This window comes from Bombus terrestris, chromosome 10, assembly GCF_910591885.1.
Source record: "Bombus terrestris chromosome 10, iyBomTerr1.2, whole genome shotgun sequence".
Classification (NCBI taxonomy): Eukaryota; Metazoa; Arthropoda; class Insecta; order Hymenoptera; family Apidae; genus Bombus; species Bombus terrestris.
The window spans coordinates 20,247,701-20,273,498 of NC_063278.1; the positions used below are offsets into that span (position 1 = coordinate 20,247,701).

The 25,798-nt window shown below is 27.0% G+C and overlaps 6 protein-coding genes across 12 annotated transcripts; 1 reads left to right on the plus strand and 5 right to left on the minus strand.

The window, feature by feature from the left end:
• Positions 1–36: 36 nt before the first annotated feature.
• Positions 37–1,149, plus strand: LOC100643792 (programmed cell death protein 5). Its single transcript, XM_003403301.3, has 4 exons — positions 37–246; positions 535–643; positions 720–883; positions 948–1,149. The coding sequence occupies exons 1-4, from the start codon at positions 181–183 to the stop codon at positions 993–995; spliced, it is 387 nt and encodes a 128-aa protein (XP_003403349.1). The 5' UTR covers positions 37–180; the 3' UTR covers positions 996–1,149.
• A 223-nt stretch (positions 1,150–1,372) lies between these two features.
• On the minus strand, positions 1,373–5,588 carry LOC100643677 (protein disulfide-isomerase TMX3). Of its 4 annotated transcripts, XR_002308900.2 has the most exons (11): positions 5,310–5,588; positions 4,751–4,808; positions 4,400–4,439; positions 4,155–4,318; positions 3,877–4,060; positions 2,876–3,020; positions 2,525–2,765; positions 2,253–2,445; positions 1,979–2,171; positions 1,790–1,900; positions 1,373–1,678 (listed from the first exon to the last, which is right to left on the minus strand). XR_002308900.2 is itself a non-coding variant. In XM_048409129.1 (10 exons), exons 1-10 carry the CDS (start codon positions 5,350–5,352, stop codon positions 1,866–1,868), a joined length of 1,296 nt encoding a protein of 431 aa, XP_048265086.1. In that variant the 5' UTR covers positions 5,353–5,588; the 3' UTR covers positions 1,373–1,865. The 4 variants fall into 4 exon arrangements, 3 of the variants coding, with proteins under 3 accessions (XP_048265086.1, XP_003403348.1, XP_048265087.1); XM_048409129.1 differs by having other exon boundaries at positions 1,373–1,900; XM_003403300.4 differs by having other exon boundaries at positions 1,373–1,900; positions 4,751–4,799; positions 5,310–5,587.
• A 484-nt stretch (positions 5,589–6,072) lies between these two features.
• Positions 6,073–16,143, minus strand: LOC100643919. 2 transcript variants are annotated; one of them, XM_048409111.1, is made up of 8 exons: positions 13,295–16,143; positions 12,641–12,789; positions 11,555–11,908; positions 10,468–10,623; positions 9,378–9,826; positions 7,986–9,295; positions 6,371–6,407; positions 6,073–6,276 (listed from the first exon to the last, which is right to left on the minus strand). In XM_048409111.1, the coding sequence occupies exons 1-8, from the start codon at positions 15,270–15,272 to the stop codon at positions 6,183–6,185; spliced, it is 4,527 nt and encodes a 1,508-aa protein (XP_048265068.1). In that variant the 5' UTR covers positions 15,273–16,143; the 3' UTR covers positions 6,073–6,182. The 2 variants fall into 2 exon arrangements, with proteins under 2 accessions (XP_048265068.1, XP_020723914.2); XM_020868255.2 differs by lacking the exon at positions 6,371–6,407 and having other exon boundaries at positions 13,295–16,142.
• A 176-nt stretch (positions 16,144–16,319) lies between these two features.
• Positions 16,320–19,025, minus strand: LOC100651111 (dynein axonemal intermediate chain 2). Of its 3 annotated transcripts, XM_048409124.1 has the most exons (11): positions 18,920–19,025; positions 18,649–18,840; positions 18,419–18,580; positions 18,072–18,330; positions 17,751–18,004; positions 17,510–17,669; positions 17,255–17,447; positions 17,036–17,171; positions 16,834–16,980; positions 16,549–16,764; positions 16,320–16,457 (listed from the first exon to the last, which is right to left on the minus strand). In XM_048409124.1, the coding sequence occupies exons 2-11, from the start codon at positions 18,835–18,837 to the stop codon at positions 16,416–16,418; spliced, it is 1,758 nt and encodes a 585-aa protein (XP_048265081.1). In that variant the 5' UTR covers positions 18,838–18,840; positions 18,920–19,025; the 3' UTR covers positions 16,320–16,415. The 3 variants fall into 3 exon arrangements, with proteins under 3 accessions (XP_048265081.1, XP_048265082.1, XP_012175377.2); XM_048409125.1 differs by having other exon boundaries at positions 17,294–17,447; positions 18,649–18,971; XM_012319987.3 differs by having other exon boundaries at positions 18,649–18,971.
• On the minus strand, positions 19,004–21,986 carry LOC105667004. The gene is made up of 6 exons (XM_012319988.3): positions 21,236–21,986; positions 20,990–21,128; positions 20,577–20,905; positions 19,875–20,216; positions 19,499–19,790; positions 19,004–19,438 (listed from the first exon to the last, which is right to left on the minus strand). The coding sequence occupies exons 1-6, from the start codon at positions 21,416–21,418 to the stop codon at positions 19,185–19,187; spliced, it is 1,539 nt and encodes a 512-aa protein (XP_012175378.1). The 5' UTR covers positions 21,419–21,986; the 3' UTR covers positions 19,004–19,184.
• A 702-nt stretch (positions 21,987–22,688) lies between these two features.
• Positions 22,689–25,770, minus strand: LOC100651233 (protein disulfide-isomerase). Its single transcript, XM_012319990.3, has 8 exons — positions 25,486–25,770; positions 24,302–24,633; positions 24,071–24,208; positions 23,760–23,990; positions 23,299–23,670; positions 23,086–23,214; positions 22,914–23,000; positions 22,689–22,835 (listed from the first exon to the last, which is right to left on the minus strand). The coding sequence occupies exons 1-8, from the start codon at positions 25,631–25,633 to the stop codon at positions 22,785–22,787; spliced, it is 1,488 nt and encodes a 495-aa protein (XP_012175380.1). The 5' UTR covers positions 25,634–25,770; the 3' UTR covers positions 22,689–22,784.
• Between the last annotated feature and the right edge of the window lie 28 nt (positions 25,771–25,798).

Consider the following 25,798-nt stretch of genomic DNA (forward strand, 5'->3'; position numbering starts at 1 on the left):
TCTACGTTCGATAGTTTGATTGTGTATATTTGACTACCTTCATGTTTCTCGCTAGTCGATCGTCTTGCTACATGCTATACCGAGAATTAGGTTGGAAGGAAAGAGTATACATCAAAGAAAATATTGAGTTCCAATAAAATTTATTAAACATCGAATAGTGAAAAATTAACGTCATAAAACATGTCAGATCCAGAACTTGAAGCAATACGACAACAACGATTAGCTCAGTTGCAGTCACAATATAAGGTAAATCAGTTGTATTAAAGACGAAATATTATATAATACATAACTATTTTTGACAAGTGTGTGTGATCATAATTTATTTAATAAGACTATCAATAAAAATCAAACGAAAATAATAAACAATTATAGTATACTATTTCCAATCTCATGACACTAAAATTATTTTACTGAATTTAAATTTGGCCAGCTCAAGCTATTTATAATTGTATGTGCATAATGATATTACTTAAATAAACATTTATTACTGAATTTTTATCATTACTACATTGTGATTCGTTTATAAATGTTTAGAGTAATAATGTAGAGAATAAACAAGCAATGGAGGAAAAAATGCATCAAATGGAAGACATGAAGAATTCCATCCTCACCCAAGTATTAAGTCAATCAGCTAGAGCAAGATGTAAAATCATTAATATAATGAAATTATATATATACATATGATGTATAAAATTTCCTAATGTACACTATTTCTTTAGTAAACACATTAAGTCTTGGAAAACCTGAAAAAGGAAAGATGATAGAAGATATGATATTAAACATGGCTCAACGAGGTCAGTTACCTGCTAAATTAGGGGAAAAAGAACTTATCAATTTACTTGAAAGTGTAAATCAACAAACACAACGAAAAACTGTTGTGAAGGTTAGTTGCAATATATATATATACGTTTTCAGAAAAAAGTAAAATTGTAAATAATTAATTTCAGTTTGACAGACGAAGAGCAGCATTAGATTCTGATGATGATGATTTATAGCATATACATATATTTATATACGGTTTGACAAACAGCAACATAAATTTCTCTGTTTAATTTTTGAACAGGTATTAACGTTACAATACAATTGTACGCTTAATTAGTCGTATGTTTTTATTTTTTACGATATATTGAAATAAAAAATTGAAGTCAAGTATCAAGATTTATTTTAATCCAGATTTTATTTTCAAATTTCTACAATGCACCTTTCCACCTATATATTCTTTTATTTAGTTAATTTTATTCATATTTATAAAAAAGAAATTTGAAGTACAATTACTGTATTTTTTTTAATAAATATAGATAAATCTATACTTAAAATGTAATTGGTTCCCATCCCTAAAACAGTTATCATGTTTTAAATCAAATATACAATCTTTACGTAAACATTGATATGAAATACTTTTCACTATATTTACATAAACAAACATACATCTGTAATTCCAAATATAAGTATACAGTACATTATTTACCACTTATATTCTTTACATAAAACTTTTACATACATTTACATATACATACACAATACATTTACATATTTCAATGTAAAACAAATTTATTACGCAGTTTAAAAAAAGCTCGTTTACTTACATGATTTGTATTGTCTTATAAAAGTTCCATTTAGCTAAGATAAATCTTTATCATTCTATTTATAATTCATAGAATCTCTTTTATTGCATTGACTACAAAAATAATCACTTTCATAATTCATATAATTTTGTTACACTAATGAATAACAAAATAAAGCGTCTCAGTAATTCGAGATTTTGTAATATAAAATTAATAAATATTACCTAAATGAAATTAGAAATAATAGATTAAAAATTTTAAAAGACTGTTTAATATAAACAATACAATAATTAAGTTATTTTAATCTTTTTTCATATGATTTGCTCCTGGTTGATCTGGAAAATCATTTAACATTGAAAAAGTAATAATATGCATATTCATAGATACTGGTTTGTGGAAAAAGGAATATGTACCTTCTTCATCGTCATCTGCATCTAAAATATCTGGACAACAAATACCGTAACATATTAATGATAAGAATCCTGCTGGTAAACCAAACAAAACCATTGTTAGAATGGGGTTACCCATCCACATTGCAAAAAGAGTTGTTTTTAATTCAAACCATGATCTATATATACGAATTAACCAATTGTTTCCACCATACCGCTGAAAACATATGCCATAATGTTAATTTTTTCTAATCACATAAATTATCTTAAATTTATTTTAAGAAAATATCTTATATACCGGAGCACTTTCATTTCGAATTTGCTCTAGGAACAACTCTATCACATGAGGAGTCAGTTTTTCTGTTTCATCCTCTGGAATGTGATGGTGGTTTGTTGTAGTATTAATAACAATTAAGCTTGGCAATGGTAAAACCATCATTGCTATACTATTGACTAGATCTGGACTAGCTATCCAACCAAACTGAAATTGACTAAATGCCAAAACAGTAATTACAATCAAATTTTGAATAATAAAATAAAGAATATACAAATTCATAAAATGTAACTTACTCATGATATTTTTCTCGTTTGCTTTTAATTATAGATTCTACCATATCTTTGAACCGTGTCATGTGTAGTGGTATTTCTTCTAGTTGATTTTCTTCTACTACTGCCAATACTAAATTTTTATTTGTCAAGAAAAGTTGATTTATATTTCCTCTTGTTACTTTTGGGAATGTAGGAAAACGTTCTGCATTTATCCATTTGTACACTGTCTCATTTAACTTTTCCATATTATTTATGTCATGGCCTATTACAAAATATTTGTTATTAAAAATTCATTTTTTTATTCATTGATATTATTAATAATTACGAAAAATATATTTTTATAGGTAATATCAATATTTTACAAATATTTACCACTAAAATTATAATGTAAATTTTCCTTATAGACAAACAATGCAGGAGTATTTTCCACAGGAGCATGCTTGCGAACAACATTTGGATGAGACTGATAGAAAAATGCATGTGGTTGGAACACATCTGCAGTCTTATGATAAAATTCCTAAAACATATTCATTTAAATTAAAATCTTCATTAATGTTACAGATGAAGAATATCCGGTCTTCACCTGTAGTTTTTTAATTCTGAAAAACAGAAACACCTTTATTTTGAAATATTTATCTAAGCAATGAGATACAGTCGCGTTTGTGCTGGGATATCAGCTGTGATAAACATCCGGAAAATATCGTTCTTGGAAATCTTGAAGAGTTACATTTTCCATATACGTACACTAAACTCTTTGAACCACCCCTACAATAGAATTCCGAGATTTTTACGGTATATAAAAAACCAAAAAAATATGCTCCTTGGACAAAACAGATTGTGTAATTCCGCGTTGCGTTCATTAAAAACTAATATAGTGAGATCGTGCTGAAGTTTTCTTTCAATCAAACTTTAACCCTTCAAAGTCCGCGTGTCGGTCTAAATTCTGTTTAACAATCGTTCACGCTGCTCTTAGTTCCCGCATTGCCAGTGCGTCAAAACTGAGCAACCAAACCATAAGGTAACGCATATAATACTCATTTATCCGCGATACACACCCACATGGAATAATCTTCTGATTCCAATGCATATACTTGTATTCTTGTATAAATTCGAGTATAATTATTAAAACCTAACATCCAATCCTGCAATCCTGTACAACATAATTGAACATACCCAGAAGATACAACTTTAACACTCGAATCACGTCGATTTTTATTGATCAAAATTACGTGATAGACCACTAATCAAGACTATTATTGCAACTGTATTCCATAAGAATATGTTCATCGGCTTCTCGCATTGCTCGAAGTCTCGGCTCATAACATTAACAACATTTCTATTAATTTTTACACAAAACAAAATTTTTATTTTACCCATAATGGTCCAGATCGTTCTCCAACATATAAAAAGTATAGATCACATTCCCTTTTAATTGTGTCAAAACTTTGAGTTTTTGTTACTTCTTGAACAGGTGGACCACTTACTCTTAATGCAAATTTTACTATTTCATCTCGTGTTCTATCTCCATGATATAAAAATTCTTGTTCACCTTTTAAACTATATAGAAAAGAGAAACAATACCAGTAGATAAATATATCACTAAATGTATATATATATAAAACTATAAAAATAAATCCAACTTTCTTCTTACAATATAATAGTTGGAAATCCCTTAACTTTAAAAGCATGAGCAACACTTATAAATCTGGCGCAATCAACTCTTCCAACTTTTATTGATGTCGCATGTAAATGTTGCGCTACGTGAGCCCAAATTGGTTCTAATCTTTTGCAATGTATACACCATGGTGCGTACAGCTACAAAAAAAGTAATATTTGTAGTTTATAAGCAGTAATTTTACATAAAAATATAATGTATCAGATATTTTATATTTATACCATAACAAGCCACTGCCCATCTTTATGAATATCCAAAAATCTATTAAAGAAATTGAATAATATTAAAAATTTTATACATATACATGTAAATATATATCATTAATTAAATATAAAATATAACTAATCTGTGGATATTCATGCAATTTTATACTTTTATAAACATAATTAAAAAAATGAAATCTAAGTAGAAATTTGTTCTGTCTACTAAATATCATAATAAGTGATCTACTTTAAATATTCTATATATTTTTGCATATTGTATGTACTTCTAGATTTTTTTGGAATCCTAAAATTCCCAAAAATGCATAAACAACCATAGTCTACATATAACAAACATCAATCATTATATACCTGTCGCTTAGTTCAAGTACACGTGATGCTATTACAGGAGTAAAAATACCTGAAAAAACTGAATTATGTTTCAATAATACTAACGGTATTAAAAGATAATAACATAAATGGAGTCAATTTAAATTATTTTATATGCATATAAATTAAATGTAGTTTTAAAATACAGAGTATGCAAACAAATAGGAATAAAGATTAAATTCACAAGTAAATGTTTAAAAAAATTAAATATATTTAAACAATATATTGTCTATTAAAATTTCAACATAATTGTTTTTTATATATTCAGTTAAAAACAGTAAAAACAGCAAGTAAAAACATTAATAAAAAGAAATGTCATTTTTAAAATATTAAACAAATCTAATTAATAAACATGAAGTTTCAATGAATGAAATCAAATTAAAGATTATAGTGTTAAACACTAAACTTTAGTAAGTTATCGATCAGCAACATTTAGAGGTTATGAAGTAATTTACTTAATTCTAATTTCATATTTTTATGAAACTAGTATCCACAACAAAGTTATGTCTTATAAACAGTGAATGGAGATGAATAAATTTACCATAAATAACTGCGATGAGCATCAATTTCGTTATTGTTACCATTGCAGCAAAAAGGATTTTTATTGAGAAAAGTCTATTTTGTTAAATCTTAAAATCAATAATATTATTTCTGATTAATTTACTTTCACATAATTAAGGTAATTAACGCTCTTAGCTGTGAAACTGAAATGCACTCGACAAAATCCGATACACCTCTACCATGTTTTCGTCCTGTGACGCCATACGATTCTTATACCGGCATCTTCTGAACTAACTTTTGCGTTTTGCATCTCTACATGCATTATACGAAAACAGCAGAGAGGAGATTTAAAAATGCATTAATCGCAAATTTAAAATAATCTAAAATACACATAAATTCTAATACACATAAATAACTACAAATATTTTTTACCGTATTTTCTATTATTCATTAAAGCGAAATATTTATCAATGAAGAATTGAATAAAACATTATAGTCAACTAATAATAAGCATGCTAATTGCATAACTATTATATACGTGTTGTAATAACTATGTAACGTGTGTGTACTAAATTACATAAATTAACTTTAATTGTGTGTCGCTGACAATAGATAAATAATAAAGTAAATAAATAAGTAAAGTGAAATATTATGTTTTAGTATAAAAAATAAGGATAGTAAAATTCAGGTAATTAAGGCAGGTACGAAATCATTCTATACATATGTATAAATTTCTTAATGTGTATAAACCTTAAAAATTAACTTCTCTATAAAATAATTTACTGATAAATTGAATACGAAAATTAATACTTTTGTTCATCAAAATGAACTCTTTATTTACGTATTTCGTAAAGAATATTGTACATTTTAATTAGTTAGGTATGAATGAAATAATAAATTTATATAGTTATTTTTACATAATTGCAGATAATCGCGAGAAAATTTTAAGTATTTTGTAATTGGGTAGTATCTTCAGTTTCGATATTAGTTTCGGCATCTTGAAAGTCCTGAAAGTAAGGCAATAATGCAAACTTTGTGTAATACATAAATCGACAAATAGTTGAAAATCACATTTTTATTTATAAATGATAAATAACTCACATAATCTTAATCAATGACTGTACTATCCGAGAGACCGCTAAGTAACATTATAAGAAAAATATAGAATGATTGTACAATGTTAAAAACGATCATGATGAAAAGAATATAAACATAGCAAAGAAATAAGAAAGGATAAAAAATGATGCTGATGCCAATGGTAGCCAAAGTTGTCAATATACTACCCATTTCTCTCTTTTTTCGCGAGATTCTCTTTTTTAATTACATGTATGTAACGAATCTAGGAATAAACCACTAATAATCTCAATTTTCATTTTTTTTTTTTTTTTTTTTTTGGAATTAAGAAAGCATTAATTAATTGATAGACTTCGTTACTGCAGACACTATTTGTAGTAGCGAATAGTAGATTCATGAAATATGCGTATGTGAAAAATTAAAATCAATCTTAAATGGAAAGTTAAAATCGAATTTTGATAGAAACAAATTATCGATTTTAATACAGAATATCTATTAAAAAATAATTACTTTCTGAAAATGATTGCATTCTTTAGATTTCGAGCTGAATTTTATTATTAATGAACAAAAAATTTCATACCTCTTCATCATCTTCATTTCCAAAACGTACCTCTAGATCACTTAATTTAAATATGATTAAGAGATAAATTACAAGCGCTATGTTAATTACATTCGATAAATACGTGCCATATAAATATGTCAAATATAGAAAGGGAAGAATAATTATTTTCACAGAAACTTTAGTTAATCTTCCAAAAAAAGACCCCATATTTGAAAGAAAAATGATTCAGGATTTATTTACGTTAAAATAACTTTTATGTTAATTCATTAATTGCACTGCACGAAAGTAATGTGAAACATTATTCTTTGACAATATAAACATCCTTTTGTGGGTATTTATGACTAACTGTCGAACCAACTTCATGTATATGATAAAAAATTTGTTTAATGGAATATTCATATATTACATTTTTTATAAGTAATTAATAAATATTAATTAAAAAATCTTGTATACATTTATTTTTAAAAGTTTGTCAAATTAAACGTATTACCATTGAAAATAAATTTTTTTAATTAGAAAAGATATCGATAGTTAGCAATAATTTAAAAAATGAAATTATTTAATTAAGTCAGTAGAAGATTGTTAATAAATTTCTAATTTAATCTCTGATCGAACATTATAATTGAATATTATACAATCAATTCAACAATTAAAAAGAATGAGTATATAAATTATGCAAAGTGCTAACAAATTCTCATATAACAAAAAAAAATTAATTTAGTTACATGAACAGCTGCAAAAATGCGTTATGATAGTGATTACATGCATTATAACGCATTTTGATTGTCGTGAAAATAATTGTCGTGATAAATTATAACAACAAAACATTTATTAATAAGTTATACAAGAAGCACCATTACAGGAATGAAGTTTTGCATAGTATAGCTCATTTTAAAATGTATTAACAATTCATGAAAAATAAACGCATGAGAAGTAATGAAATAATACGCTTTTTAAATTACAAAATCATAAATATAAAATATGACAATACGTAAAGACATTGTAAATTAAATAATGGTAATAAATACTGAATCTTTATGTTTATATTATTAAATAAGCATTATTTTAAACTAGATTTACCGTTTCTCTTTGGTGTTGATATAGGGATTTCATTCTCAATAGTAAAAGTCGCGTTGCTAAATACTGAACTACCGCTTCTGGAATCTTTTATATTCGAATCGTTTTCTGTATCATTTAAATCTATATTTCTATTTTCAAACATTTTCGTCGAATCTTTATCACTACCTTTTACATCATTCTTTTCTATGATATATGTTCCAGCACTATCAGTCGAATCAGAATCGTCCTTTCTAAGACGATTACTCTTATAAGTTATTGACTTTTTATTATTTTCTTCCATTTCAATAGCGAAATCTGGTTCGATATTTTCTTGTAATAGAGTTTTAGTGATTTCGTCGTATACTTTAATCTTCTGATAATTTGTGGCACTATCGGAAAGAGTTTTCGTTGTGTCATCCTTAGATATATTACTGTTTCTCATTTCCTTCGCACTTCTCGATCTCTCCTTCCTATTCCGATCATTTGTTCTTTCACTTTGTAACGTATAACATTCGACAACTTTCGGTTTGTCACTACTTGTTGTATTTGATTCAAAATAAGAACTGGATTGATCTTCGATAGTTAAATACGGAGACTTATCTTTTTTCAGTTTCTTCTTCTGTTTTTCTATGTTTTTATTTAAAAACGTTAAGACTTTACTCTCACTTGATTGTTGGAGGGGGGTAAAATTCCTCCCAGATTCAATATCACCTGATGATTTTGATGAATTTGATAAAATTCTATCAATCTTTTCAATAATATTATATAAACGATTCGCGCTACGACTTTTCATCGTTTGTCCAGCTTCATTTAATCGTTGAAGTTTCATCTTTGTATCATGGTACATTATATCGCTGTATTTATTTTTTTCGAAAACACTATCAGAAAACTTAAGAAGACTAGAATTATGGCTTTGATTAGATTGTAAGCTTTTTTCTTTCATATGGGAAGTCTCTTCGATTACTTTCTTTGAGTTACTCGATCTTAATTTTTCTTTGGGCATTACGGATGTCTTTAGGAATCTCATGGGAACATCGCTACTATTCGCTGTGTTTTCAGTCTCTCTCATCATTTTTAATCCTATATCTTCACCCGTAGCATCTTTATTAAATTTTAAAATTCTCACCGAAGCAGGACTACCAAAAGTTGAAAAAGCTAATATGTGATCGTATGGATGATAATCTACACAAGTCACTGCTCGATAATGTCGATCAAACGTATATTTTGCGAGAAGATTCCCGGTTTCTAAATTCCACACGTTCAAAGATGAATCTTCGCCACCGCAAAAGATCAAATTGCCACATGGAGAAATACAAGCTGTTGATTGTATTCTGCAAGAAATATTTCAAGATAACGTAAAAGAAATCAGACAAGAATGAATCATTAAAAGTAAAATTATAAGATGAAGAATACCTTTGATTATTCAATTCATTATACTTTTGCAATACAACTCCAGTTGCGAGATCTAACATTCTTAACCCATTGTTCCGTGAATGAACGAGAAGTCTGGACTCCAAGGGATGTAAAATAATTGTGTTAATTATTATACCGTCGATTTCTCTGACCTTTATCTTTCGTGATATGTGCCATTCCTTCATGGATGATATTTTTCGACTCTTTTTCAACACCCATATGATTATTATTCCGACACTATCTGCTGTTAATAAGTTACTATTCTTCTGGAAATACATAGAATTTATAAATCCTTCGTGACCCTCTAATTCTTGGCTAAGATCCCAATTTTTCGACTTCTTATCTTGTATCCAAATACGTGCTATGCGATCGTAACAACCAGTTACCACTACCGAAGAAATATCGGGATCAAATTTGCCACAGTACACGTAGGATGGATGAGGCATCATCTGTTGAAAGATGCACAATTTAATTTCAATTGATATTACCATCATAATATCAAATAAATTATATTATTGAGTGAAGACTACAGAAGGAAAACATAATAATATATATTAACATCACAATCATTACGTAATAAACAAGGAGTTGAATAAACTAAGAGGGAGGGTATTCGTGTTTTTTTATTTGCAGATTTGAAAGCGACGTTCAACAGAGTGGACAGATGAGGGTTGAAGGCGATGCTGAGGTAGGTAAGCACAAGCAAAAGACTAAGGGATTATGGGAATGTACAAAGAAACAAAGAGTGTGATAAGGTTGGAAAAGGAAATTACGAAGGTTTTCTGAGTGGGAAGACGAGTTACACAGGATGCACTGCTTAACCGATTAAGTTTATCAGTTAACACAAATATTTATATATGTATATAGATGAAACAGTTTTCGCTACGGCAGTAATAGCAAAGCTAATCAGGATGTCAAGAAATGAGACATTCTGTGTAAACATAATATAAATTTTGACTTAGACATAATATCAATGATAACATTGATGCTGGATGAAACCCAAATTTAAAAATTTTACGAGATGAACATATCTCGTTTACCTTCTGTTAATATTCTTCTAATCTCTTCTAATAAATATTGAAATTCTTACTTGTATATGTTCTACAATTCCATTCTGTACATCCCAAATACGAGCAGTTTGATCAGATGAAACAGAAAGCAAATAATTATCATTGTTGGACCAGTTGAGGGAGTAAACGAAAGTTTTATGTCCTGAAAACCGTACGTAGATCTTCTTTGCTTCAACCTAACAGCAATTAAAAGAACTTTAATATTCGTAACGATATAATATAATAATATGTAACATCACATGGAAAAATTTTGACAAATTTGAAATTGTACAATTGTGTTTATTGCAATATATAAAAGTGTTTTCTACCAAATTTAATAAAATTATGAATGTTACGAATTACAATGTTCTCACATGCTGAAATTAATCATCGAATAATATAATTATAAATTTTGTATAACTTATTAATAGTAGAAACTTGTTTTTCGAGTAGTTATTTAAAGAAGACATAATGTACTAAAATTTGAAACCAGTTCTCGCAAAAAAATATATTTATCATTTAATTAATAAATCACTTACAAAGATACAATCGAACGTGTAAGGATTAAATAATGTTTTGCTAAAACTTTTGTAATCCCTTTAATTGATTTGTAATATATGAAAACAATTTAAAATCACAAGAAATATAATTTAATATTTAAACAATCCAGATCGTTTATACAACAATTACTAAAAAAAAAATAAAATAGATGAAAAATATTTAACTGGGTTTTTTGAAAATTATCATAAGACGTGGACTCAACATATATACAACAAATATACTAATGATGATATTGTAATTATTTCTTCATTGCTTAATAAGATTATTTCTTCAGTATTACACTTTTTACTATTTAATCCTGCTACAAACCTCGATTTTTTATATTTCAATGTTGCTCTGATTTTAGCAAACAGAAAGAATTTGTAACGTCTTAATATAAAATTGAGATGAGAAATCAGCCATACTTTTCTCATTTTTGTTCAAATTAAAGATATTTTTTAATCTTAAAAAAATATAATTGGATCAAAGATGACCGAAAGAACATAGTAGGAATAAGAAGAAGATATGTAATCGCATCAAAATCTTTTACCCTTCGTATTAATAAAAATGAAAAATTTTAATATTCACCTCGTAGACGGCAATGGGATAGGCATGCTCTTCGGAAAAGCAACAAGCCAAATATTTGCCGTCGTTACTAAAAGCAATGTAAAAACATCCATTTTCGCCAATATCTGTTTCGAAGAAAATTTCATTTGGTATTTTACATGACTGTGCGGCTAATCTAGTCCATTTTGGCAAGTTTATAGGGTTTGAAGTATGAGCAGACATCCCGCGTGATTCATTACGTGTGTCGGACAAATCATATAATGATAATTGCCGATAAAGAACAGGTTCTAATTTAGGCTGGTTGATGGATTTTGCGGTAACAAATAAACTGCTAGGATACTTTTCTCGGACGTTTGATTTCCACCACGTATACACCTAGAAAATTCAATTTGAAAATTCAAAGAATTTAAAATCTCATCAATGATATATTAGAATTAAATACACGAATCATCGAAGTTTCAAGTGATTTCAAATATAATTGCTAAAATTAATAAAACTAATGGTCTCTCCTTAATCTTATCTACATACATCGTTTGACAACGAAATATGCCAAAGATAATAAATTGCGTGTTAATGTTTAAAAGTAAATTTCATCTTATTATAATATCTTATGACAGTTCTAATAAAAAATAAAATCGGGCTGTGTATCTGTATTTGTAATCTTCTAACTAAATTACATTTTAGCAGATAATGTAAGTATATTTGATATCTATCTGATAACTGATCTTATATACAGAAATATTTTTACTACTGTGTTGTTCCATTAGATAAAAAATATATCTATATATGATTACAAGACATTTTTATATTTCAATAAAAGTATACATATCAAAATTTTATATGTACATATTAAAATGAAATTTATTTTACATTAAAATATAAAAATATCTTTATTTTAAATTCTTTTCAACGCCTGCTAGCAGTGTCTGACAAGCAAAGAGAAAATATAAAAGATTACATTTGACCTTAAAAATTTACATAGAAAGCAGATAAACCAGCCCTATAAAATCATGTTACATATTTAGGATAAAAAAGGATTTTGATCGAGTCATTAATGAGGAAAATAATAATGTTTACATTATACCTATTCACTTAGTAATCACTTACTTCACACGTATGAAATCTATCAAATTTTTGCGAATTCTTTCGAGGTTTATACAGTTGTAATCTGACTTTTTTGTTAATATGTAACACCTGGTTTCGTCCTACAGGCTTTAAAAAAGCCCATGCAACCTTGTACCAACAACCTTCATGACCTATTTTAACGAATAAAATCAAACGATTAATTTTAATCCTAAATTAATTAAAACTAATGGAGAAGCTTATAACAAAGATGACCTTTATCAAATATATCGATTTTTAAGATAATAATCCGTTTCAGTAATCAAAAACAACGCTCATAGCGTTGTGAAATCAAAATTATGAAAAATAATCTGTGTTCTGACTTATTATCGAATGAAAATTAAGCGGTTTTGTAAAAATAATTAATTATAATATAAAATATGATTAATGTAATATTAATTACAATTATTATAGCAATTAGGATTAATTATAATAATAATAAATATAATAAATATGTTTGTTTAATATTACCTATATATATTTTGTTAAAAAGGACTGAAATGTATTATAACATGGATAACGTAATATATAAATATGGAGAAGGGTGGTCGTTTTTGTTATAATATTCTCAATTCTTCTAAACCAAATGTTAGATATTAACTATGTATATACACCATATATAGTAACCAAAACACTTGCCAAATTTATCATAATTGAAGCTGGCCTCGGCAAAATTCAAAAGATCGACGATTTCAAAAAGTATCACAACCTGTTCATTATCAATTTTCAAAAGCTCTTTGAAATCATGTTCGAAGATAAGTTCTTCCTCCCATACCGGAACTATAGACTTATTCTCTTTGAAGTCAAACTTCCCGGTTATTACAGGCTGCAAATATGTACACGCACCACGTTCATTTTTCAAATACTTCCCATTTTCAGCCTTTACGATATGAACCTTTACCATAGGATGTTTCGTCACGTAATCAATCTCCAACACATCTGTTCTATGAATCGTTACGGATATATATTTTATATCGTCTTTCTTCTTCCTCTTTTTCTTCCTTTTTGAACTTTCTTCGACATTGACACTCGGCGTTAAATTTTTAGAAAGCCTCTTTTCTTTGTCTTTTTTCTGCAACTGATGTTCTACAAATTTCGATTTTTTTTTCTTTGTTTTAGACCTTTTTAACTTAGCTTCATCGTTAGTTTCTTTAGCGCGATTTTCGTCAAAATCATCGTTTTCGGAAGTAGTCACCGAATATTGACTAGAATGATTTAAACGATCTTCATCGAAATCATCTTCAATAACAGGTAGTGAATCTTCCTTGGAATGCCTTCGACTGTTAACGGAATGCTTTCGATCACTTCTTATCAAAAACCGATCATCTTTTATCGATAGTTCTTTAGAATCGTCATCCGATTGCGCAGTGATTTCCTCCAAGTTCTGAGAGCTATTTGAACTATTAGAAGTATTTTTGTTACTCTTTCCTACGAAAGTTCTCTTATTTCTTAATCCACGATTCCTTCTACTTTTCAAAGATATATCACCGCCGTTAAACTTATCAATACGTTCAACATCTAATATTGCATTCCTCCTTCGATTCTCAGACGTTTCACTGTCCCAATTTGCAGACTCCTTCAAATCTTCCGTCACAATCGTTGTTTCCTTGAAACTCTTATTTTCTTCGCACAACGAATCACGTATGCTTCGACTATCGAAAGTAGAAAGCTCCATTTGTTCTGGATCGTGAATCATTCTCTTCATCCTGATTTTTGGGTTGCTTCGATTATGATCAGTTTCAATCATGAGAATTTCTTCCGAATCGAAGGCCTCATTATCAAACCCGAACAATGATTTCTTTAAGAATGATCTAGTTGCTGGTAGTGGTTTCTCTGAACGTTGAACAAACGAAGATGCACTTTCTGAAGATACAATCGTCCAAGAAGTGTTCCTAGTCTCTGGTAATCGAATTACGGTGTTATCTTTCGACCATCGTTTTCTCGTTGGTTTCTTTACTTCTTCTTTCTCATCTTTCGGCGTAATCCATTGTTTTCTGCCATGTAACTTTCCCTCGACAGACGACTGATTAATATCCTTTTTACTTAATTTATCGCTTAATTTATTGTTACTCACCGTTTGAATCTCTTTTCCATTCTTTTTAGTGACCGGAGATTCTCCAAATTCTTCTATCAAATCTGACGAATCTACGACTTTTATATCATCATCGTCTCTTGAAAGATTTTCATGTTTTGAATTGGTTTTTGATTTCTCGATCTTCTCGCGAAAAATATTTTTTGTCGAAATTGCTTTCACATTTTCGGATTCCTTCAGAAATGAATTTTTCTTATTTGATACTCCATCATGTTCGATGTTATTATCATGTGATTTTTCTTCTTCATATTCTTGATGAATATCAACGATAACGTCCACTGATTTCGATGCAAATTCCGAAGAATTCATGGAGTCTGTATTAGTAAATAATTTGGACGTATCTCTATTGAACATTGGGAAAGAATCTTCCTCATCTTCTGTGATATTTGCGTTATTAGAAAACGAATGCTCATTGTCGCTATCTTGAAAATTAGTTTTGTAGTTAGTTTTATTTATGAGCGGTCGTAGATTCGTTTCATTTTGTTTTTTCTTCTTATTCTTTGTTAATGCAGTTTGCAATTCCATGTTCCACTTTATTTTCAGTTGAATTCTGAGTCTAATTAAAACTTTATAGCAATGGAATCTTTTTCATTAGAATTTTGATTTTTAAAATTATTGAACTATATTCGAGGTATTTGTATATGTTATCTTCTAATATAATTACATTTTGTTTCCTTTTAATAAATATTTGCAAATATTGCTGCTTACATTTTATTAGTATTTTGTGTGAAGTTTATTTACAATAAACATATTATATCATGATGATGAAGCAAATAAACCATACATTTTTGGAAATATTTTATTTGAAAAATAAATAAAATCTTTTGTAAATTGTTGCCCTCTAATATTTCCTACTACTAAATGAATTGTGCAATAATGTGAATTAATTCTATATCATCCCTTTTATTACGTCTTACTAGTAAAAATGTGTTTTATTTCATTCTTCGTATCTGTTTCTTCGAAGTAAAATTTCTTATAGGTTATGTGAATCTTCATCTGCAATTCCTAAAATTTGTTTGGTTAGTGTTTATATTGATATCATTGACTCTCCCTCGCTAATCGAATGTATTAAATTATTTATGCAGTGAGTTTTTGAACACAGTAAAGATATAAGTATAATTTCATATTTTTTATATTTCTATGAAAATTATAATTGTATGCTGTATTACATTGCAATTAGTTCTTTTTATTATATTATAACACTTATATGCACACTATAGATGAAATTCGAACGCATAAATCATTTAAAAGTAAATAGTTTAAAAAATATTAATATATGGTTCTCCGTAATTAACACGCGGCAGGTATCAAAATTGATCGGAAACTTCAGTTTATGCCGTTATGATACAGATGTACAACAATCAATATAAATAAACTTAATTTTTGTTTTCAAATATTTATAATGTAATATTTATAATATAATAAATATTTGTTTACTATGAATATGGTACAAACACTAGTATAATTATATATAATTATTCATTGTAAAATCATTTTTTAAATGATTGTAATGAGATTATAATAAAACAGATTAAAAATATATGCATGTCCAAAGTAATAGCATAAACAAAATAAGTTTAAGATACAGAAATGTAAGAATTTATTGAATCTATATACATATAATAAAAATTCATTTATTCATTTATTATTTCATTCCTTGCATATTTATTATGATATTTCATTATTTGTTCCCTCTTCTTTTAGTAATTCCTAATAAAGTATAATTAAATTACAAAATTAATTGTTATTGTATGTATTAAACTATATACATATATCTATTTTAAGAACATTTCAAACTCACTGCCTTTATAGCATTATCATAGTCTTCTTCACAATGTATTAGTACTACATCATTAGTATTAGAATTAGAACATTTTAGATCTTTCTCATCATTTTTTGTGCTTCCTGTAGTGCATTCAGTTTCAGTATTGATATTTCGAAGGGATTTCATTTTCAATCTCTGTTCTCTATTTTTAGCTTCTTTTATCTTTTCTCTGCGTGTTTCTCTATCAAGAAGCTGTTAATTTCAATTATATAAATATGATGAAAAAATATAATTAGACATTATAATATTAATAGAACTTACTGCTGTAAATAAAAGTTTATCATTTTTTTGATTAGCTGTTAATGCTTCTGAAAATTCAAGTAAAAATGTTGTTCCTTTCTTATTAGCAATTGTTGCTAATTGTCCTTGTTCATGTGGTTTTATATATGTTAGCACTTCATCACAAACCTAGGATATGTTATATTAATTTTTAAATATGAATAATACATCAAAATGGACATACTTTCACACTAAGAACTGGAGAATCTTGTTGAATCAACAAATCCCATACATCCAGAGTTCCATCCATTTTTATTAAAAAAAATACAGAAAATCGTGTTATGCTCCATGCTCCACCCATTAAAAAATCTCTATGACCACTAAAATATAATTTGAATAAAACTTTAATAATTTATGTCAATTTTAATATAAATGTAAATTAAATGATTTTAAATATATTCACGGTGTCCATGCAATACAAGATTCTTTACAATCTTCAGACCATATTCTTGTTGTCCAGTCACCAACTGTTAAAAAATTTTTAACAAATGTTGGGTTTCTTTCTAAACTTATTATAGGTCCATATTGTGCCTTGAATCTCGTTGCAATTTTCTCACTTGAAGTTTTCCCTTTGCGATTTCCTGATATTACTATACCTAAGTACAAATAAATATATCAGAATATAAATAAAAGTACGTGAATTAAAATTCTTAGTTACCATTTTCAAGACCACACATAAAACGTGTACCCATAGATGGTTCAAATTGTAATGCTGAAATCCCAGTTGCTTTATCAATATTTTGATCATCAGGTTTACATAAATCTATTACCAATGTTTCTGTAGGCATTTGTAATTTTCTGATATCCCACCACATTATCTGTAATTAATTTACATTTATATATTAATTTAGATATTACATTTATGTACTTTTTTTATTTCATTTTGTATCCTGTTATACTTGTCCGTCTTTGGAAGCACTGAAAAATTCTGTGCTAGTTTTAGAATTTATCCATAAAACCTCATTGCATAAATCCCTGTGGCTAAATTCCACTAAACTTGTTTCAATTGGTTCTGATCCTTTTCTAATATCCCAACAAGCCACTTGACCAGTCATTAAACCACTAATCAGTATATTACTATCTTTAGGATTATATTCCAATGTTAAAATTGGACAAAATGGTTTTAAGATTACACAAGGCGTATTTGGATTTTCTATAAATTTGGACCATAAGTCTGTTCAGTCTTCTTTATATATCCTGAAATTTTTTATTTAACTTACCTACATCCCAAATATATGACTGAGGATTGTCATTTATTGCGTTTTTAAAGTCAGTATTGCAGTAACTAGCTGCAAAACGATTTCCTTGATCCGGTGACCAAGAAAGATGTGTTATTTGTCTTTTTATTGGTAAAATATCACGATATACATTCACTGTACGTGAATATACTCGTTGTATTAAAGAAATTGGTTCCATATAACTGAAGTATTGTTCATAAATATTACAAACATTATTTTGCAAAATACACTGTTCCATCGGCTAAAAATAATTGGAATGCGTAGTCATGAATTCATTTATAGTAAAATAGTTAAACAAATAAGTTGAAAATATAAACAAATATTATTACAGGCAACAATTGAAGCATTGTATGAATATACAGTTCATCTTTTTCTATTTTGCGCTTATATCTCACTGTCTGTTCTATATCTTTCGCATTTAAATCTTTTGGCCAACCACCTTCAGAATGATACATACCACTATCTCGGAATGTTGCAGTATTTGTATTTACCTAAATATATTGTTAACAATAACAATAATAATATATATACATAAATAATTTTCAACATCAATTTATACCTCATGAACAGAACATATCTTGCTACATTGAGTTCCTTGAGTTACAGGATCTATTTGAATATAGTGAGTCATAGATTCTGCATGTGGTTTAATATCAGCTTCTACTTTTTCATAATTTGTGAAGTTACATTGTTTTCCAAATTGTAACCTCTTTTTTGTATAAGTGTATTGCATATTGATGTTTTTCATGTTCTAAATTCTCATTTTTAATTTAATCAATAATCTATTTAATAAACTAAATAACTCATACAAACATTTTATTTAAACTTACTTTTAAATATACTTTTAATATGATCTCAAAAAAGCTAATATAAAAGAATGAATTATTAAACAATTAAAATAACACTTATTATTATCACTTATAAATTAATCATTTAGATTTACTTTATTGGTATTAAAAAATATGTCAGTACATTGAAATCGTACACTGCATGTATAAATAATACCAATATATTTCTGTTTTCTAGTTGCTATAGTAACATAAATGATAAATGTATCAATGCTCAATTTCTGAATAATAAGAAATGTTAAGATCTTTATTTATCAGTCCTTACTAAAATAGGAATTTTTGAATTTAAACCTTGGTAAAGAATAGAAATCATTTTATATATTTTTACATATTCTAATTGTGTACAATCAAGAAAGATGTTCATGTTAGGAAGCACATCTTCTGCAATAATCTTCATTAAATCATCATAGTATTGTATATGTTGTACTTGTTGCATTACATCAAAGAAGGGCAATAACTGATCTTCATTTGTGTAACGCATACAACATATTTTGGACATCCCTAGAAAACAAAATAAGATAAAATAGCATATTAGTTATGAAAAAAAAAATACAATTGTACCTTCAAGATTTTGATTATAAAAAAGATTCCAAAATCCATTTGACATGCATTCTGTTATATTAGAAACAGTATGTAGTGTTCTGCATATATCATTTCTCAAAATTTGTTTATTTTTAAATTCGTTCATTTCATAAATTTTCCATGCAGATCTTAATTTTGTGTATAGCGAACTAATATCTTCTACATCAATCCCTATGTTTTTAGAGAAAAGAGTTTGAAATAAAGAAATAAATTTAAGAAGTACAGTTACTATATAACTCTTGTGTGCTAATTGTTTTTGTGCAATTTCATCCTGTAATATACATTTACATACTTATATATGGAATATATATATAGATATATACAGTTTACTTTTATAAATTCTATATTTACTTACCATTTTATTAAATTCTAGCAAAAATGTATGTAACACTTTTTGTTGTTTTTCATTGAATGATCTTTCTGTACATTCAGTATTCAAATATGTATGATAAACTCTCAGTGACTTAATTATTTCTTCGGGGATGTCAATTGTATTTAAACTATCTACAATAGTCCTAAGTGTTAAATTTTGTCCACCAGTATGTTGTAAAATTGTACCTTCGTGTAATGGATGCTTCATTCTACATTCATTACGAAGTGTACAATTATCAGATTTAATTGACATTTTCTGTATTAGACATTTCAGTTCACTAGTTGATGCTGCAGAATTTCTTTGACCAAATTTAATACATTTTGACTGCATAAAAACAAAAATATATTAAATAGCAACTAATTAAATATACAATAATTAAATTTGGAGACACTCATATAATACAAAAATTGATATTGTTTTATATTTTACTGTATGTAAAATATCTTAAACCATAATGAAACTAAAAAATATCAGAATTTTAGGACATTGTTTATTCATGATATTTTATATTCAAGTATTTACTAAATATATGCAACCTTTATGTAAATAAAAGTATTTTGTGTAAATAGAATATATGATAAGCTTTATGATAAAAATTACTATATTTCAAATTTTATTAAAAGTAGACGAATACAATTAATGCATAATATATAGAAAATAATGCATATACATGTATAAAATTACCTCTGTTATGGAAGTATTAGATTTAACATCATTTTTCATTTTGCGATTAATGTCTTTAACGACCGTTATATTTTTAATATTCTTTTTATTTATTACAAGGAAATTCTTGCTTTCTGACGACTTCATTGAGTGCGATATTGATTGTTTATTAACATTCTTCGTTTTTTTCGATGTAATATGTGCATCTCTTTGTGTTACTTCATTTTGTACTCCCTTATCAATACTTGCTTTTTCAACATTTAATTTTATACCAGGATGGTCTTGTCTCGAATATATATCTTTATTGCTTACATTTAAATTTTTTACCTTCTTTTGTTTTTTATTTCCTACTATTAATAACAAACATAATAATTAAATAAGATAAACAATATATTACTTTTTAAATAACATTAATAATTTCTTTAAATATTTACCAGTTTCTTGGAAACATTCATAAGCGTAATATTTTGTTTTTCTTCCCGTGATATTGGAAGATAATTTTTCTCGCAATTGTTGTGTTTGTATCAATGTTCTACTAATATCTGCAGCAATTTCTTGAACTTCATCTTTGAACTTTTAAATAGAAAAAAAGAAATTATCATAATTTTGATATAAAAAATTATATAAAACTATATTATATTATATAAACTATATATAAAATTATATAATAACTGCCTTACTTTGACACAAGTACAAATATCTTTATTAACTTTTTGTTGGGAATGTATTTCCGTGTACCATGGTTTTAAACAATACATTGCTTCATCACAATTTGATTTTAATATATTCTTTACTTCTTCTGTAAATACCAAGGTTTGATGTAAAAATTTAGTCAGTTTCGAAAAATTAAACGAGTCTTCCATTGTTATTTTCAAATCTTGCTGTTTCTAACAAACAAAGATAAAAATCGGTGAATAAAAATTCAATAAGTAACATAAAAAGATAGATTACAGATTAAGAATAGTATAGAAGAGAATAAAAGTGATATATTGCTCAAAGTGTTAACTGGTTTTTTTATGTATTAGGTCATCCCATAAGTTCGTGCCGTTTTTCGAGCGGTTATATATGTTAAGATTATTTATATACTTTTCAGTTTCATGAAAAAATGTAATCCCCCTCTCGTTGTACAACTTTTTCCCATTTTTCATTATTCCGTCTTGATAAAAGTTCTCTTGTTTTTCTTTAAAATATGAAATGTATACATAAAGGTCGGCACGAACTTATGGGATGACCCAATACTAAAATACCGTGTAGATACAATATATTTATGATATATTTTACAATTCTTTCTAATACATGTGTTATCTTCTTTAACATATTATTAAGTAAAACAGATATTGTGATTTAATGGATTTATTTGTGGAAATGAGATAAAGGTAAATATATATATATAATTCATTTTATAAAATTTTTACTTAACTAAACTCAGAAAAACATTAAAATCGTTTCTACCTTAAATGTTCGTAAAACCGTTATAGTATTATAAATGCTGTAAATGGAAATGTATTTATTAACGATAAATTTTGATAATATGATCATTTAAAATAGCTACCCTACTGTATTAATGATACCTTTTAATATGCATTTATTGTATGAACGCGTATGTGTGTTTACTTAATAAAAAACAAAGTTTTCTTATAAAAATAAAACACGATTTACGATTTTGCGGAAACCTTAGCTTAATGATTTTTCATATGTCATGTCCTTCATACATCAACATCACAAGATAAAGGTATTGTATCTAAATACTATAATTCTCAGAGGGCAAAGTTACAAAAAAATATAAGAACGAGACCAATGACGTATTTGAACCTAATTGTGAAGAATGTTTTGACGTACAGTTCATTTTCATATCAGACATTCAGACAAAATATATTTTAAACCTAAAATGTACAAAATAAATTGCTTTATCTATATGTGCAATTTATCACATTAGAAACTCAGTCAGATACAGTATATATTGTAATTGAAATATATCAATCATATATTTATGTTTATATACATACATACATATGTAAATGTGTATGCATATATATAAACATATGGAAAATTGTAAATAAATTTTTAGCAATTAATTGTTTAATTTGAAAGAATTTGATTCATAAATTTAAGTAAAAATGAATGATTAAGAAGTCTTCTATAAATTAATATCTTTCAAGCAGAATTACAAAGTTTATAAACAGTAGTTATGAGAAATTATTAAATTTGCTCTTTTATAATGATATATATCTATAATTCATCTTTTCTTGGCACATCATCATCTTCATCTTCTTCTTGAGCCTGTAAAAATGACGTAAAATAAATTATAATCTTATATTGTTACAATACAATTAGAATGAATTAAAAGTTTTTACGAACTTCTTCTGGGGCTTGACCATAAGTACCATCAGAATCAATGAACTTAGAAAGTCCTTGAAGTGTTCTTTCACCTTTGTATGATACAGCCTAAAATTTATTCAATTTAGGATGATTATATATGTTATTAAGATTGCTATAAATATTAAAATATTAATAAATCTGAAATTGTTACTTCATTTGTTTCTTTTTTGTAGAGAGTAATTGTAGGGTAATTAACAATTCTTATATCTTCTAATTCATTTTCAGTAGCATCCATTTTTGCTATAACTAAATCTTCACTGTCTTTATATTTTTCTGCAAGCTAGAAATGTATCATATTATATTTAAATATTTGTTAAAACATTTTATAAGTTGCAAAAGTGAAAAATATGTAAATGAAACATACTGCTTCATATATAGGAGCTAATTGTTGGCAGTGTCCACACCATGGAGCATAAAATTCAACTAAAACGTTCTTCGTTTTATCAAAAGCAACTTCATGGAAGTTAGTACCAACAAGAACTTTTACAGGTTTCTTATTCCAGTCTTCAGGTAAATCTTGTGTAAGTAAATGTTTTTTCAATTTGCCTTGAACAAATGCAGTTACAAATTCCAAAACATTTTCACTAGATAATTCTGGGTTTTCTGGCTTGTACTTAGCCATATTCTGTTCAAGTTGTATAATACGCATAGCAGGTACTTCATTTTTCTTCATACCAAAGAATTCTAAAATGCGTTCATGATCAGCTTTATCAGCATTAATTGTTACAAACAAAACCTGTACAATATCATAAAATATTATTATTATGATAATACTATTTATTATATACATTACTTTATATCTACATTATTTATATTTGTACATACCTCTTTACGGAACTTCTTTGCTGGTTCTTTAATCTTTTCTACATATTCTTCAAAATGACCAGCTTCTTCACTAAGGAAGACAAGTAGATGGCTTTTAATATCACCACTAAATATCTTTTGTGCAGTATCTTGATTAAAATCAACAACTAAAGGCAATGCATGTACAGAGATAAAGTTTTGTAATTTTTTAACATCAAGTTCATCATTAAATTCACTCCTGCCTTCATCGAACTAAAACAAATATTAAATGACGTACACGATATTATTAACATATTTATAAAGAAAAATAGAATAAATTAAAATTAATGTACCTTCTTAAACAAAACAACTTTACTATCTTCTACTCCATATTCACTGAAAACTTCTTCATTACTACTTATACCAAATACATGATCATCAACAGCATTAGCAACTTCTAAAAATATTTTTGCACCATCTGATTCTGCATCCTAATTAATATAATTAAATACATATATACATTTTGCGTTTTATAATACAAGTAACAAAGATTTCAAACAAATATATTGTTATTTTAATAATACCTTAAAGAACCCAACAATGGCAACATTTCGTGCCTCGATAAATGATTTAGCTTCTTCGACTGTTGGCAAATCTTTAGCAGCTGGACCAGTCTTTTTTATTACCCAGTTAATAATATCATCTGCTTGACGACCACCACTGTAATCAATAGCTGAACCTTTACGATAAAATTTAAGGGTAGGATATGCACGAACTCCATGCTTCTCAGCTAATTCTGTTTCAACAGTTGCATCAACTTTAGCTAATTTTACAGAGAAACCACCCTCCTCTAACTTTTTGGCTGCTTTAGCATATTCAGGTGCTAAAGCTTTACAATGTCCACACCATGGTGCATCTAAATATTAAAAATCATAAAAAATTATTAATGTAACTATAATATGTTTCTGTGACATAATTATGCAATTAATTATTATGTTAAAAAGTCATCACTATATTATAAAATTGTAATTTAAAAATTCAGCAAGTATAGTAATAACAGGGTATATATATATACAAAAGATTTATCCATATATTAAATTTAATTATTCAAAATATTAAATAAACTTTTATATATTTTATCGTAACTTCTACATCCTTTACTTACATATTTATTTAACCGAACTAAATATTGATAGCTTATTGCACATATACTGTATTGTATTTATCTTTATCAATGTTATTATCAAATTGGTTGCAAATTGTGGATTGATCTCTTTTAGGAACATAAAATGACAAAAGTGAGTGCTAAATGGTTAAGAACTATTTATTACATATAAAATTCAAATTCCACAGAAAGTAGATATACAATATTTGTGCAGTAAGCCATCAATATGGAGTAATAGGATTATGAATATAATAATATAATAAAATGAATCGCATAAAATAAATAATTTCATATATTTTATATATACAAATTTTATATATAATTTTTATATATAAATTTTATATATAAAAGTTTTTCATTCATATCATATATATTCGACAAACATTCCATCATATATTATGAAATAAAAATGAAATAATGTCAACAAGTGTGCTCGATCTTAAAAACCGGCTCCTAAATGGTGACGTGTAAGAACCAAGCATCTGGATCAGCTTCAATTATATTTCAAACATATAAAAATATCAAATAAAATAAATATTGCAATTTTTTATTAGATATAATTAAGAAACCTGTTTAAAAAGAAAGTGTAAAATTACTACTCACAAAATTCAACAAGCACATAATCATTTTGTCCGATAGCTTCTGCGATATTATCTTTTGTAAGTACCAAAACCGAGTCTTCAGTTTCAATTTTCGCAAAACTTAAAGTAAGGTAACAAGTCACTGCAAATATTAATGCAAAGAACTTCATCTTTAAACGGAGACAATGTTATTTTCTGATAAGTTATGCCACGACAGGTATAAATACAGCAAATACAGCGATTCTACCGTTACAATATTAAGATTATAGTCACCGACACCATTCGTTGAAGAATACGGACAAAGTGATCAAATACAGTGATGCAGAAAACTATAC

Excerpts from the sequence above, each read along its gene's own strand:
- LOC100643792 (XM_003403301.3), top strand. The coding sequence starts at position 181 with ATGTCAGATCCAGAACTTGAAGCAATACGACAACAACGATTAGCTCAG. Across the intron at positions 247-534 it reads AGTTGCAGTCACAATATAAG|AGTAATAATGTAGAGAATAA; the intron begins GTAAATCAGTTG and ends ATAAATGTTTAG. Across the intron at positions 644-719 it reads TCAATCAGCTAGAGCAAGAT|TAAACACATTAAGTCTTGGA; the intron begins GTAAAATCATTA and ends CTATTTCTTTAG.
- LOC100643677 (XM_048409129.1), bottom strand. The coding sequence starts at position 5,352 with ATGGTAACAATAACGAAATTGATGCTCATCGCAGTTATTTATG. Across the intron at positions 2,766-2,875 it reads TTTACATTATAATTTTAGTG|GCCATGACATAAATAATATG; the intron begins GTAAATATTTGT and ends ATTTTGTAATAG. Across the intron at positions 2,446-2,524 it reads AAACGAGAAAAATATCATGA|TCAATTTCAGTTTGGTTGGA; the intron begins GTAAGTTACATT and ends TTTGGCATTTAG.
- LOC100643919 (XM_048409111.1), bottom strand. The coding sequence starts at position 15,272 with ATGGAATTGCAAACTGCATTAACAAAGAATAAGAAGAAAAAACAAAAT. Across the intron at positions 11,909-12,640 it reads ATAGATTTCATACGTGTGAA|GTGTATACGTGGTGGAAATC; the intron begins GTAAGTGATTAC and ends TGAATTTTCTAG. Across the intron at positions 9,827-10,467 it reads GAATTGTAGAACATATACAA|ATGATGCCTCATCCATCCTA; the intron begins GTAAGAATTTCA and ends ATCTTTCAACAG.
- LOC100651111 (XM_048409124.1), bottom strand. The coding sequence starts at position 18,837 with ATGAAAAACATCAATATGCAATACACTTATACAAAAAAGAGGTTACAA. Across the intron at positions 18,331-18,418 it reads CAATGCTTCAATTGTTGCCT|CCGATGGAACAGTGTATTTT; the intron begins GTAATAATATTT and ends AATTATTTTTAG. Across the intron at positions 16,458-16,548 it reads ATGATAATGCTATAAAGGCA|GAATTACTAAAAGAAGAGGG; the intron begins GTGAGTTTGAAA and ends ATACTTTATTAG.
- LOC105667004 (XM_012319988.3), bottom strand. The coding sequence starts at position 21,418 with ATGGAAGACTCGTTTAATTTTTCGAAACTGACTAAATTTTTACATCAA. Across the intron at positions 21,129-21,235 it reads ATATTTGTACTTGTGTCAAA|TTCAAAGATGAAGTTCAAGA; the intron begins GTAAGGCAGTTA and ends TCTATTTAAAAG. Across the intron at positions 20,906-20,989 it reads TGAATGTTTCCAAGAAACTG|TAGGAAATAAAAAACAAAAG; the intron begins GTAAATATTTAA and ends TGTTATTAATAG.
- LOC100651233 (XM_012319990.3), bottom strand. The coding sequence starts at position 25,633 with ATGAAGTTCTTTGCATTAATATTTGCAGTGACTTGTTACCTTACTTTA. Across the intron at positions 23,991-24,070 it reads AAGTTGTTTTGTTTAAGAAG|TTCGATGAAGGCAGGAGTGA; the intron begins GTACATTAATTT and ends TATTTGTTTTAG. Across the intron at positions 22,836-22,913 it reads ATGGTCAAGCCCCAGAAGAA|GCTCAAGAAGAAGATGAAGA; the intron begins GTTCGTAAAAAC and ends TCATTTTTACAG.